At 47.3% G+C, this 14,487-nt stretch overlaps 2 protein-coding genes across 2 annotated transcripts; one reads left to right on the top strand and one right to left on the bottom strand.

Annotated features, from left to right (window-relative positions):
* Positions 1-12,035: 12,035 nt before the first annotated feature.
* On the bottom strand, positions 12,036-13,171 carry LOC125089842 (ferritin light chain-like). Its single transcript, XM_047712311.1, has one exon. It carries the CDS (start codon positions 12,959-12,961, stop codon positions 12,191-12,193), a length of 771 nt encoding a protein of 256 aa, XP_047568267.1. The 5' UTR covers positions 12,962-13,171; the 3' UTR covers positions 12,036-12,190.
* Positions 13,172-13,256: 85 nt separating this feature from the next.
* Positions 13,257-14,471, top strand: LOC125089843 (EP300-interacting inhibitor of differentiation 2-like). The gene has a single exon (XM_047712312.1). The coding sequence runs from the start codon at positions 13,358-13,360 to the stop codon at positions 13,931-13,933; it is 576 nt and encodes a 191-aa protein (XP_047568268.1). The 5' UTR covers positions 13,257-13,357; the 3' UTR covers positions 13,934-14,471.
* Positions 14,472-14,487: the final 16 nt, after the last annotated feature.

Genomic DNA, 14,487 nt, shown 5'->3' with positions numbered 1-14,487 from the left:
ATTACCCCCTTTGAAGTGCAGAATCCTTCAACTCTATGTTTTCTGACCTCCTGAGTTTCATCTGTGTATCTGCTGGATTTAGGGAGCTCCCATTTAAGCAAGATTTTAATGTAATCAGGCCCCTGCCCAATCCCTCGCTCCACGTCACACCTTCCAGTAATCCATTCAAGTAGGTGCATTAAGAACCAATTCTGTGAGGGGCACCTGGGTGGCTCAGTGGGTTAAGCCTCTGCCTTCGGCTCAGGTCATGATCTCAGGGTCCTGGGTCATGATCTCAGGGTCCTGGGATCGAGCCCCACATCGGGCTCTCTGCTCAGCGGGGAGCCTGCTTCTCCCCTCTCTCTGCCTGCCTCCTCTCTGCCTACTTGTGATTTCTCTGTCAAATAAATAAATAATACCTTTAAAAAAAAAAAAAGAACCGATAATGTGCAGCTCCTGGGTGGCTCAGTGGGTTAAGCCTCTGCCTTCGGCTCAGGTCATGATCTCAGGGTCCTGGGTCATGATCTCAGGGTCCTGGGATCGAGCCCCACATCGGGCTCTCTGCTCAGCGGGGAGCCTGCTTCTCCCCTCTCTCTGCCTGCCTCCTCTCTGCCTACTTGTGATTTCTCTGTCAAATAAATAAATAAAATCTTTAAAAAAAAAAAAAAAAAGAACCGATTCTGTGGAGCTCCTGGGTGGCTCGGTGGGTTAAGCCTCTGCCTTCGGCTCAGGTCATGATCTCAGGGTCCTGGGTCATGATCTCAGGGTCCTGGGATCGAGCCCCACATCGGGCTCTCTGCTCAGCGGGGAGCCTGCTTCTCCCCTCTCTCTGCCTGCCTCCTCTCTGCCTACTTGTGATTTCTCTGTCAAATAAATAAATAAAATCTTAAAAAAAAAAAAAAAGAACCGATTCTGTGGAGCTCCTGGGTGGCTCAGTGGGTTAAGCCTCTGCCTTCGGCTCAGGTCATGATCTCAGGGTCCTGGGTCATGATCTCAGGGTCCTGGGATCGAGCCCCACATCGGGCTCTCTGCTCAGCGGGGAGCCTGCTTCTCCCCTCTCTCTGCCTGCCTCCTCTCTGCCTACTTGTGATTTCTCTGTCAAATAAATAAATAATACCTTTAAAAAAAAAAAAAGAACCGATAATGTGCAGCTCCTGGGTGGCTCAGTGGGTTAAGCCTCTGCCTTCGGCTCAGGTCATGATCTCAGGGTCCTGGGTCATGATCTCAGGGTCCTGGGATCGAGCCCCACATCGGGCTCTCTGCTCAGCGGGGAGCCTGCTTCTCCCCTCTCTCTGCCTGCCTCCTCTCTGCCTACTTGTGATTTCTCTGTCAAATAAATAAATAAAATCTTTAAAAAAAAAAAAAAAAGAACCGATTCTGTGGAGCTCCTGGGTGGCTCAGTGGGTTAAGCCTCTGCCTTCGGCTCAGGTCATGATCCCAGGGTCCTGGGATCGAGATCCACGTTGGGCTCTCTGCTCAGCAGGGAGCCTGCTTCCTCCTCTCTCTGACTGCCTCTCGGCCTACTTGTTATCTCTGTCTGTCAAATAAATAAATAAAATCTTTAAAAAAAATTCTGTTATAACAGTTCACAATTGGTTAATACTTAGCCATCACTAGAGACTGAAGTGTTTATAAGAATAGAAAATTCTGCTAACTATAACTAAGACTGATGAAATAAAGGAAGCAACTCTGTATGTAAAAAAGTAGGAGATATGTAAGAAAGATATAAGGAATGAAAATACATTTTGTTAAAGGTAAGAGAAAGTAATTTTGTCCTAAATGAGATGGTTGTTTGGAAGAAAATGGCTTGGGACAAAACCTGGATGCAAAAGAAAGTTGTAGGGGTGCCTGGATGGCTCAGTGGGTTAAAGCCTCTGCTTTTGGCTCAGGTCATGATCCCAGGGTCCTGGGATTGAGCCTCGAATTGGGTTCTCTGCTCGGCAGGGAGCCTGCCTCTCCCTCTCTCTGTGCCTGCCTCTGCCTACTTGTGATTTCTGTCTGTCAAATAAACAAATCTTAAAAAAAAAAAAAAAAGTTGTAAAAGGTTTGTGAAGGAAAATATTCAAAAAAAATTTTAGGTATGGTCAGGACAGACTAAGATTAAAATGAATTTTTTTAAAGATTTTATTTATTTATTTAACAGGCAGAGATCACAAGTAGGCAGAGAGGCAGGCACAGAGAGAGAGAGGAGGAAGCAGGCTCCCTGCCGAGCAGAGATCCCAATGCGGGGCTCAATCCCAGGACCCTGAGATCATGACCTGAGCCAAAGGCAGAGGCTTTAACCCACTGAGCCACCCAGTCGTCCCTAAAATGAATTTTAAAACGTAGCATGTCAAAGTGGTAAAAACACATGAAATGACTCCATGTATTCTCGACAACCAAAAGAAAAACGCCGTAAGGTTTTTTTTTTGTTTGTTTGTTTGTTTGTTTGTTTTTTAAGATTTTTATTTATTTATTTGACAGAGAGAGATCACAAGTAGATGGAGAGGCAGGGAGAGAGAGAGAGAGGGAAGCAGGCTTCCTGCTGAGCAGAGAGCCCGATGTGGGACTCGATCCCAGGACCCCAAGATCATGACCTGAGCCGAAGGCAGTGGCTTAACCCACTGAGCCACCCAGGCGCCCAAAACGCCGTAAGGTTTTTAATAAAAGTTTTAATGCTGTCTGAAAAACCAGAGGGAAGGCAGTTGACTGATAGTAAGTTACAGAAAAACTGTACACACCAAAAAAGAGGGTCTAAGAAAATGAACAGTTTTGTCTTAAAGTAAAAATGTCTGGTTGCACCAGAACATGAAAGGAGATAATAAAAACTAAACTTGAGGTTATATAGTAAGTCGTAGAAGGCTTGGGGAAAGTGACTTTTCTTTGCCTTGGTTTATAGGTTTGAAAGGAAACAATGAAATATGTTGAAAATTTGACCATATTAGATCAGTTTTGATGGATTTATTCACAAGAAGGGAAAAAAGGCTAATAAATCTTTTCCTGTAAAATGTTTCTGTTCAAATGAGGCATAGTATTTAAGGAAGGAAGACTAAAGCCCTGTGTCATGGCAAATCTATATTGGTGATCCATTCAAGTAAATGTTGACTATTATGTAAACTAAAAAGACACTGGTATAAAAAATCTGCTTTCTCTCTGTTCAAAAAAAGCAATTAATTGATTAACAGATTAATTGATCTGCTGTTAAGAATAAAATGTAAATGGTTTTCTCTATCAGCTCTTAAACATCTATAATCCTATTTAGGCATGTGCTTTAAAACTTAGATTTTAGCAAAAAAAAAAAAAACTTAGATTTTAGCAATTGTCAACAAGATTTAAATTGTAAATGAGATCTCTGACTCATAAGGCTTTTCCTTGGTATGCTAAGTTATTCAGGAAGTACTGCTAAACCAATGATAAACCTTGGGTTACATTTGGGTAAATACTATAACTATTATAGAGATTCTATGCATTTCCTAAAGTTTTAACCTTTTGATAAGGTCATCACTTGATATTGTAATTATTGAAATGTTATGTGTCACAGAAGTAACCTGATTTTCTTGCCAGTTAAATTATAAACTCTGATCTCATCAGCTCTTTAACCATACCTATTCTGAGCTTTTGTCGCTTATAATTGTTTTAATTCTCTTGGAAAATAAGTTTTACCTTAAAGGAGATTCATATAAAGGACTTTTAGGACAAATACAGGTATTTGATAGTTAAAAGTCCTAAAATTGAAATGGGTAAAAATTTCCAGAACTAAGTAAAAGCTGCATTCAGACTAAACCAGAATTAGTAACATGGGACTAAATAAACTAGAAGATTATAATGTTATATCCGTTATTTTGAACATTGCTGGTTCTCTAATGTTTGCTCTTCCAGACTAAGGAAACTTTTTTCTTAAGATGTCTGTGACTTACAGAAATGTAAAAATATTCATTTGTAAACAAATCAAAGCATTCAACTTTTCTCTGTATCTAAACCCTCTGAAACTCAAAAAGGTCTCAGCAAGAATTCTTTCTTCCATGGCAATCAGTCATTTGCATAAGTTCAGTAAGAATCTGTTCTCCGTGTAACAGGACACCATTGGAACCACTGGTTATTTTACCAAGGCTTTGACTGGAATGTCATATTTGAAAAAGATTCAGACAGCTTAAAGGAACTAAGGTTAACTTTATAAAACCTGGAGCCATAAAGCCCCTTGGAACTGTTGGCCTGATAACTTGCTTACAGAGTTCCCAGCGGCCTCACCAGGTGAGTAAAGAATGTCACTTCCTGGCAGGTGCAGGAACCTCAGGATACATTGGGGACCCCAGGAAGAGGAATTCGCCCAAATCGACAGGTATTGCAGGCATGTCTGATGGCAAGTACTTGGCTTGGCTTCTGGCCTGGAGAGGCTATTACAAGTTCAACCTAGAGATGCCTTATAAGAAGTTCCAGCAAAGGGGCACCTGGGTGGCTCAGGCATTAAGTGTCTGCCTTCAGCTCAGGTCATGATCTCAGGGTCCTGGGATCGAGTCCCGAGTCGGGCTCCCTCCTCGGCGGGGAGCCTGCTTCTCCCACTCCTACTCCCCCTGCTTGTGTTCCCTTTCTCTCTCTCTCTGTGAAATAAATAAATAAAATCTTTAAAAAAAAAAAAAGTTCCAGCAAAGCAGATTCTAAAAGATCTATATGATCACACTCACTGTTCTTGCTGAGCTTATGTAAATAATTAAGCCAAGTTTGTTAAAACTGGACTTGTTTTTCAAATAAATTAGTCCTGATTTGGCTATCTCTGGAAATGAGGGTTATTTTAGAGAGAAAAATTACGTTTCAGTAACACACCTTTGTGGATGTTAAGTTCTAGATCTTGTTGTCCTTAAATGTTTGTGTACCTAAGCTAGACAACTTGAGGTAAACTTCAGAGAAGTTGCACAATAGCTCGTTTAGACGATCTTGCCTAATATTCTGTAGGGATAATAACAGAACCCATTGGACACAAATATATGTTAGTTTTTATGGATACCTTTTCAGGCTGGGTAGAGGCTTTTTCTGCCAAACATGAGACAGCAGGAATGATAGCCAAAAACTGCTAGAAAAAAATAATTCCTAAGTTTGGGCTGCCTCTCACAATCAGGTCAGACAACAGCCCTGCATTTGTGAGTTTAGTCTCACAGGCATTGGCCAAGGCCATGAACACTAATTGAAAACTACACTGTGCCTACCGGCCCCAGAACTCCAGACAAGTAGAGAGAATAAACCGGACTCTTAAAGAAACCTTGACAAAGTTAATTCTGGAAACTGGCAGTGGATGGGTGGATCTTCTTCCCTTACCCTCCTTAGGGCGCAATGTACACCCTACTTAAACAAGTTTACCCCATTTGAAATAACAAGAGGTTGCCCTAGCGGAAATGACTGATCAGTCTCTACTCCAGTCACTGTAAGTGCTACAGTCTGTCTTATGAAGATAGAACTGCATCCTTACCAACCTGGAAACTTGGTTTGGATACACTGCCACCGAGTAAAAAACTTGGAGCCTTGCTGGAAGGGACCATTCACTGTCATCCTGACCACCCCCACGGCAGTAAAAGTAAAAGGCATCAGGGCCTGCATTCACACGTGTCACGTCAAACGAGCCCAAAGCAAGGACACCCTCCAGAAATGGGAGCCACTGCCAGTGGACCCCACCAACTGTGGACTAAAACTAAGACTCAAAAGGATTTCATAACTTGGTCACTTTTAACCCTGTTCCTACTCAGCAGCAGCCAGGGGACACCTCATCTGCCTAAAACAGCCCAGTGGAAAATCAAAAAGACAGCAGATAGAACAACATTCAAGGTTAACTGCAGAATAGAAGAGGGCTTGACATATTATTCCTAAAAAGGGGGGGGAGGGGCTCTGCGTAGCCCTGGGAGAGGAATGCTGCTTCTGGGTATTAACGCCCTAATGTCATTTGTACAAAAATAGGAATTGGGGCGATAAAAATGTTAGTCCTACAAACTCAATATAACCCCTTACAACAGGAAGACATAAAACTGGCTGAAAAGTCAAGGAATTGACTAATCTCCAAAGAAAAGAGGGGAATGTTAGGACCGATTTAATGTTAAGACCTGTTTAACTATTAGGGCCTGCTTAGCCAGAGCGACTCCATACTGCCTACGTAGCTATATTATTGTTTACATCCACAGACTTCATTCTGGGAATAAACACCCCAGTAGTTTCTGGTATCAGTTCCGGGTATCGATTCTGGGAGTAAATGCCTTAACAATAGAAGCCACATAACTTGGGCCCACGGTTATGCCCTATAAAACCAGCCTGTGAGATTGGGAAGGGTTCGCTCTCTTCAGAGGTGGCCCTGGCCGTTCAGTCTGACTTCTAATGCTTGGCATAGAATAAAGCTTTGCAAAACTTTCACTTTGTCTCAGTCACGTTCCTTTGATAAGGGACCCCAACAGAAGCAGGGTCCCTGCTGAGCAGAGAGCCCGATGCGGGGCTCGATCCCAGGACCCTGAGATCATGACCTGAGCCGAAGGCAGAGGTTTTAGCCCACTGAGCCACCCAGGTGCCCCGCCTTTTTTTTTTTTTAATCGTGCCTCCCTCTTGCCTCTCAGCTAGCTTCCCATTCCCTGTCCCTCTGCTCTGCATTTTCTCCACCTCCCGGGTGACATATTTGCTGCCTTGTTGATTCTTCCCTGTGGTGTTCTTCTCTGAGACCCGTTTTACTCCTAAGAGGGGGTCTAACTGGGCAGACCAGTCGGCTCTAGTTCCTGGTCATCCACTCTGGACGCCCCACACCCAGTGTGGCCCCAGCTTCCTGACGTGGAGCTGGGACTCTGGCCTTGGCCTTCTCACCTGCCCCCGACTCCACCCTCATCCCCCATCCCCACGCGCTCATCAGCCTGGCCGGGAGGGGTCTTGAAAGAGCTGAAGAACACTGGTTCTGGAAACACTGTGGGTAGCCCAAGGCCGAAACGATTGAAGTGCCTGTCTGTGTCTCATACGAGAAGAAAATTCAGGGAAACTTTTGAAGTGATCAACAATAGAAACCTTTCCAAAAATCTCTTCTGGGGTGCCTGGGTGGCTCTGTCACTAAGCATCTGCCTTCAGCTCAGATCAGGATCCCAGGGGTCCTGGGATCAAGCCCTGCAACGGGCTCCCTGCTCAGAAGGAAGCCTGCTTCTCCCTCTCCCACTCCCCCTGCTTGTGTTCCCTCTCTCCCTATCTCTCTCTGTCAAATAAATAAAATCTTTAAAAACAAACAAAACTGGGGTGCCTAGGTGGCTCAGTGGGTTAAAGCCTCTGCCTTCGGCTCAGGTCATGGTCTCAGGGTCCTGGGATCGAGCCCCGCATCGGGCTTTCTGCTTGGCGGGGAGTCTGCTTCCCTCTCTCTCTCTCTGCCTGCCTCTCTGACTACTTGTGATCTCTCTCTGTGTCAAATAAATAAATAAATAAAATCTTTAAAAATAAATAAATAAAAACAAACAAAACTGGGACACTGGGTGGCTCAGCGGGTTGAGTGTCTGCCTTCAGCTCAGGTCATGATCCCAGGGTCTTCAGATGGAGACCTGCATCCGGCTCCTTGCTCAGCGGGGAGACTGTTTCTCCCTCTGCTTGTGCGTTCTCTTTCTCTCTCTCTGATAAAAAAATAAATAAATAAAATGTTAAAAAACAAAAATAAAAAAAACCTTTTAGAATTGAACCCTGGAGTCAAATGAGGTTGAAGAGGGTGATGGAATCAAAAAGGGCGAAAGTCAAAATAGCAGAGGATTTTGCAGGCATTCATTTTTTTGTTTGTTTTTTGTTTTTTGTTTTTAATCCTGTCCCTTCTTCACTTGCTCACTTAACAGTAATCTGAGTGACCACTCTGCCAACATCTTGTTCTGGTGAACGGGAAATCAAGATTTAGGAAAATAGAACTTATCTCTGCTTTGGAAAGTGCCAGCACCCTAGGGAGGGAAGCAGAAAATAAATAAGCAAACGAGCCAATAAATCGTTTCTGATTATGATATGTACTGATTATGATACGTACAGATGCCGTCAACAGCACTGGTTCGAGGAAGCGCGTGAGGTCGGTGCCCCACGCAAGACAACTCCGAGGAAGTGTTTTTTTTTTTACGGAAGGATAAAGAAAGGTGTTATCAGCAAATGGAACAGCAAACTCAAAGGCTCAGGGGCGCCTGGGTAGCTCAGGCCATCTGAGCCTAACATCTGCCTTCGGCTGGGGTCATGGTCTCAGGGTCCTGGGATCAATCTCCGAGTCAGGCTCTCTGCTTGGCGGGGAGCCTGCTTCCTCCTCTCTCTACATGCCTCTCTGCCTACTTGTGATCTGTCTGTCAAATAAATAAAAATAGGGGCGCCTGGGTGGCTCAGTGGGCTAAGCCTCTGCCTTCGGCTGGGGTCATGGTCTCAGGGTCCTGGGATCGAGCCCCACATCGGGCTCTGCTCGGTGGGGAGCCTACTTCCCCCTCTCTCTGCCTGCCTCTCTGCCTACTTGTGATTTCTCTCTGTCAAATAAACAAATAAAATCTTTAATAAATAAATAAATATCTTAAAAAATAAAACTTGAAGGCTCAGAGACACGAAAAACCTTTTGACATTCGAGGGGCAGACAGAAGGGCACTGTCGCCAAGGTATTTTATGGAAGGGAGAGATAGTGGGAGAAGTTGAAGGTGGAGAGACAGACCAAGTCCAGATCACAATGAAAGCATTCGGACTTCATTCCAAGTGAAGCAGAATTCCATCCAAGGGACCTCGGGAGGTAAGAAGTCCCCCAGCCTGGCCTTTTCCCATGAGGCAGTTGAGAAATGAGAGACAGCGGAGCTGCAGCTTGAGTGGGGCGCTGGGCGTTCACCGGATGAGCAGGGCTCAGCTGGGGCTCAAAGACTCTGATGTTCTCTTTCTGGTCCTTGTGCTCGGAGCATCTGCTTCCCTGGCCCCGTTCACCACCTTCCCACAAAGCCCTTCTCTGATGCCCCAAACCAGCTCAGGACCTCCGTTTGATGCCGCCAGCCTTCCTGGGCTTTGTTCTAACCTTTGTGCGCTGTATGTCTGGGCCTGATAATGCTTCTCTTCCCAGGGGTCCTCAGTGCCAGGACCCGCAGTGGACCCAGTCCGTGGTAGCTGCTCATTACGAGGCATGAAAACAGTGTTGGACTCCTTGTGGAGAAAAGCATGGCTGTCGTTGACCTTGCTCCTGCAGGAGTTGGAGCATAAATAGAACTTTCGATTACAGCTGACCCTTGAGCGACACGGGTTTGAACTGTATGAGTCCGCTGGTTTTTTGTAGTACATACAGTATTTTCCTTTTTTTAAATTAAGATTTTATTTATTTATTTGACAGAGACACAGCGAAAGAGGGAATACAAACAGGGGGAGTGGGAGAGGGAGAAGCAGGCTTCCCGAAGAGCAGGGAGCCCTATGCAGGACTCGATCCCAGGACCCTGGGATCATGACCTGAGCCGATGGCAGAGGCTTAACGACTGAGCTACCCAGGCGCCCCACATTGTTTTAATTTGCAATTCCCTAATGACATATGATGTGAAGCACCTTATATGCTGATTTGCCATCTATATGTTTTGGTGAGGTCTTTCACCCATTTTTTTTTAAGATTTTATTTATTTGAGAGAGAGATTTAAAAATTTTGCCCATTTTTCCAGGGCGCCTGGGTGGCTCAGTGGTTTAAAGCCTCTGCCTTCAGCTCAGGTCATGAACTCGGGGTCCTGGGATCGAGCCCCGCATTGGGCTCTCTGCTCGGTGGGGAGCCTACTTCCCCCTCTCTCTGCCTGCCTCTCTGCCTACTTGTGATCGCTGTCAAATAAATAAATAAAATCTTTAAAAAAAATTTTTTTGCCCATTTTTAAATTGGATCGTTCATCTTATTTTTAAAAAGAGCTCTTTATTTCTTTTGGACAACAGTCCTTTAACAGACATCTGTTCTCAGGCACCTGGGTGGCTCAGTTGGTTAAGCGTCTGCCTTTGGCTCAGGTCATGAGCCCAGGGTCTGGGGATGGAGCCCTGGTTTGAGCTTTCTGCTCATTGGGGAGTCTACTTCTCCCTTTCCCTCTGTGCTCTCTCTTGCTCTCCTTCAGGTAGATAAATAAAATCTTAAAAAAGAGAAAAAACATGGGGCACCTGGGTGGCTCAGTCGTTAAGCATCTGCCTTTGGCTCAGGTCATGATCCAGGGTCCCGGAATCGAGCCCCGAATAGGGATCCGGGCTCAGCAGGAAGCCTGCTTCTCCCTCTCCTACTCCCCCTGCTTGTGTTCTCCCTGTCGCTGTGTCTCTGTCAAATAAATAAACTCTTTAAAAACAAACCAAAAAACCCAGATATGTGTGCTGCAAACATTTTCTCCCAGTCTGTGGGTTGTCTTCCTCATCTCTTGAGAGTTTGTAGGTTTCTATTTTTTAAAACCAGATGATGAAACTTTTTTTGTTTTTAAGATTTTATTTATTTGGCAGAGAGAGATCCCAAGTAGGCAGAGAGGCAGGCAGAGAGAGAAGGAGAAGCAGGCTCCCCGCTGAGCAGAGAGCACGATTCGGGGCTCGATTCCAGGACCCTGAGACCATGACCTGAGCCGAAGGCAAAGGCTTAACTCTCTGAGCCACCCAGGCGCCCCAGGATCTTTCTTTTTTTTTTTTTAAGATTTTGTTTATTTGGGGCGTGTGGGTGGCTCAGTGGGTTAAAGCCTCTGCCTTCAGCTCAGGTCATGATCCCAGGATCGAGCCCCACATCGGGCTCTCTGCTCAGCAGGGAGCCTGCTTCCTCTTCTCTCTCTGCCTGCCTCTCTGCCTACTTGGGATCTCTCTCTGCCAAATAAATAAATAAAATCTTTTTGTTTATTTATTTGACAAAGAGAGTGTGTGTGAGCACAAGCTGGGGGAGTGGAAGAGGGTGAAGGAGAAGCAGGGAGCCTTATGTGGGGCTCGATCCAGGACTCCAGGATCACAACCTGAGTGAGCCGAAGGCAGATACTTAACCCACTGAGCCACCCAGGTGTCCAGATGAAAGATCTTTTATAGCCAGTGGTTCTTAAACTTTAGCGTGCATGAGAACCACCTGGAGGGCTTGTAAAACACAGCTGGGTCCCACCTCCAGACTTTAATTCAGTAGGTATGGGCTGGGATCCATAAACAGACATCTTAAGAAGTTCCCAAGTGTACTGATGCTGTTGGTCTGGGGACCACACTTTGAGAACCACTGTTCCTAGCAATCCCAGGGTCACCTTTTCATAGAGACTGAGACCTCTTGGTGACTTCTTGGATGAACTATGAAGCTTTAGGTCAGCTCTATATCTATTATAACTGTTACCAACATTAAGTTTTAATGGTAGTTTTGTTTCAAAGAGCCTTTTAAATTTAGGACAGAGTGAGGTGCCTGGGTGGCTCAGTCGGTCGAGCGTCCAACTCTTGATTTTGGCTCAGGTCATGATCTCAGGGTTGTGAGATTGAGCCCCACATGGGGCTCCTTGCTCAGCATGGATCCTGCTTCTCACTCTCCCTCTGCCCCTCCCCACCTGCTTGTGTCGTCTCTGACAAATCAATAAAATCTTTAAGAAAAAAACTGCTATAAAGGGGTGCCTGGGTGGCTCAATGAGTTAAGCCTCTGCCTTCAGCTAGGATCATGGTCTCGGGGTCCTGGGATCAAGCCCCACATCCAGCTCTCTGCTCTGTGGGGAGCCTGCTTCCCCCTCTCTCTGCCTGCCTCTCTGCCTACCTGTGATCTCTGTCAAACAAATAAATAAAATCTTAAAAAAAAAAAAAAGAAATCGATTTCCAGTGGTGGTTACGTGGATGTTGGCTTTCTGATCAATCAACGCGCTGTATATTTCCTATACTTTTCTATGTTATACTGCACAGATAAGATTTAGGAAAAAAAAAAATGGCCAAGAGTGGCCAAAGAAATGTTAAAGACAGGAAGGGAGTATGATTAGAAAGCTTTAGTAGTTCAGAGGATTGTTGTGAGGAAGATAAACAAATGAATAAACGGAAAGTCATAAAGAACACCCTCTCCCTCCCGCCACCCCCCAAAAACCCCATGAATCTAGACTATTTTGGGATACAATACAGGCGGCTTTTTTTTTTTTTTTTTTTTTCTTTCTCCCCTGCAAAAAGCTTTATTGTTTCCACTTGGTCCACAGCTTGGGGGAGGACCTCTCCCGGGTGGATAAAAAGCTGCTTGGCAGCGGCTGCTCAGACAAACCCAGACAGAAGCCCCGGGACTAAGGGGATGTCAGAGGGGCCCCTCAAGCGTGACCCCTCAATCACGCTTGAGGGTAAGCCTTTCGAAGAGATACTCGCCCAGCCCGACCTGGGTGCAGGACACCCTGCGGAGATTCGTCAGGTGGTCGCCCATCTTCTTGATGATTTTCACCTCCTCGCCCAGGAAATGGCTCTCCAGGAAGTTACAGAGATGGGCGTCGGCACGGGAGGAAGCCAGGGCGTGCAGATCCAAAAGGGCCTCGTTCAGGTTCTTCTCCAGGACCACAGCAGTTTCCATGGCGTCCAGGGCTTTCCCCCACTTGTCGTGGGACGGCTTCTGCACGTCCTGGAAGAGGGAGCTGCCGCTGCGCTGTTCTTGCAACATCAAGAGCTTCTGGGCGCCTTCGAGCTTCTTCTGGGCCAACTCTTGGAAGAAGCGGCCCAAGCCCTCCAGAGCCACATCGCTGCAGTCGAAGTAGAAGCCCAGGGAGAGGTAGGTGTTGGATGCCCGCAGGTGCATGTTGACTAGGCAGTTAACGGAGGCCTCCACCTCGGTGGAGTAATTCTGGCGAACCTGACAGCTCATGGTTGGTTGACAACAGGGAGCTAAGCTCAAAAACCGGTGTTGGTTGGCCCCAGAGGCAGAGGGTAGCTGAGGAGATGGTTCCGATGGTTGAGGCTGTACAGAGGGTTGAGGCTGCACCAGCGGCTGGAGGGCGACCGGAGTCTGGAATAAAGGGTGGCCCTGGGTCTGTTCACAAATTCTGTTGAAACACTGGACAGATCCAGGGGTCCGCCGGACGCACTGTTGGTGGGGCATTATAATCATGGGAGAAGAAGCTTTGAGTGAAGCATCTTGGATGGGATCTTGGGAAAGCCAACAAGAAGCAGTCTTGTAGGACTTTTCCTTGTAAACGTTAAACTGGTCCAAATGGAATACACGACCTCTGACGTTCGGTTACCCCCACCGCCCCCGGCAGTTTCAGCTGTGATGGCACATCCGACCGCCAGGTGGCGCCTGGCGGACCGCGGGTGCCCGGCCATGACGCGTGCGCAGTGCGCCTGGGTTGAGCCGTAGGCCCTGCGCTCGCGCACACGGGCTCGCGCGCTGCGTTTCCTGGCGCGCACGGCGCTGGCGCATGCGCACTCAGCTGCACGCCCGTAGTCGCGCTGTCCCTTTACCGCAATTTTTCTGGGAGCGGCTGAGCTGCCCCCGCGGTCCGAGATGTCCGAACTGCCCGCCGACAGCAGTGTCCGGCAGACGGACGCGGCGAATGGCCACCGCGACGTCCGGCAGGCGGAGGTAGGCGGCGGGAGGCGGGAGCCGGCCCTGGCGCGGCCTGCGGAACCCGGAGAAGGTCCGGTGGCGGCGACGGCGGCGGCGGCCGGGGAAGCCCGCGAGGCGGCGGTCGACCGCGAGCTGGCGGGGCCGGCAGAGGAAGAGGGCGCGCAGGCCAGACTCCGTTCCCGGCCCGCGAACGGTCCGGGCCTGGCTGCGCTGCCGTACCTCCGCCTGCGTCACCCCCTTAGTGTTTTAGGAATTAATTACCAGCAGTTCCTCCGCCACTATCTGGAACACTACCCGATCGCCCCGGGCAGGATCCAGGAGCTGGAAGAACGCCGCAGGAGGTTTGTGGAAGCCTGCAGAGCCCGGGAAGCCGCGTTCGATGCCGAGTATCAGCGGAATCCCCACAGGATGGATTTTGACATTTTGACGTTTACTATAGCTCTCACCGCGTCTGAGGTTATCAACCCTCTGATAGAAGAACTCGGTTGTGATAAGTTTATCAGTAGGGAATAGTCTGGCGACGGACCTGCGTGCAGGGGAGCGAGACTTGCGCCGGCGGTGTCGTAGCGTTGTAAGAAGTCCTTGTATGGGAGATAAGGGCGATACCTCGTCGGGGGGGGGGGGGGGGGGGAGGGAGGTTTATCAGGAAGGAGACAGAAAAGATTCAAAGCCTCGTGACTTCTGTGATTTTGGGTTTGCGACTGATAACAGATTCTTGACCCTGCGTGGTGGTGGAAATGTCTTTGAAAAACTGCTTCCCCAACGTGAAGGAGAGGTTTCATGCAATTGAGACCCGGTGTGAAATATTGGCCATAATAGAGCCGGTGATGAGGAGAGAAATGGTCAGATACTCTTGGTAGCAAGAAGGAGTCACAGCTGAGTTATCCTATAGACAGACTGGAAGCCCCCGGAAGAGAACTTGAAATTGTCAGAATTTGCGCTCTCCTCGCGTCAAGTTTTAGTCTAAGGCGATTTTGTGTTTTCTGAGGCATTTCAAGTGGCAAACAATGTAACTGTTGTATATATTACGTGATAAATTATGTGTTCGAGAGTTTCTGAAGTTTCTC

This window comes from Lutra lutra, chromosome 17, assembly GCF_902655055.1.
Source record: "Lutra lutra chromosome 17, mLutLut1.2, whole genome shotgun sequence".
In the NCBI taxonomy this organism is placed as follows: Eukaryota; Metazoa; Chordata; class Mammalia; order Carnivora; family Mustelidae; genus Lutra; species Lutra lutra.
Note: the sequence above shows the minus strand (reverse complement) of the source record. Positions and strands in the feature narration are given on the sequence as shown.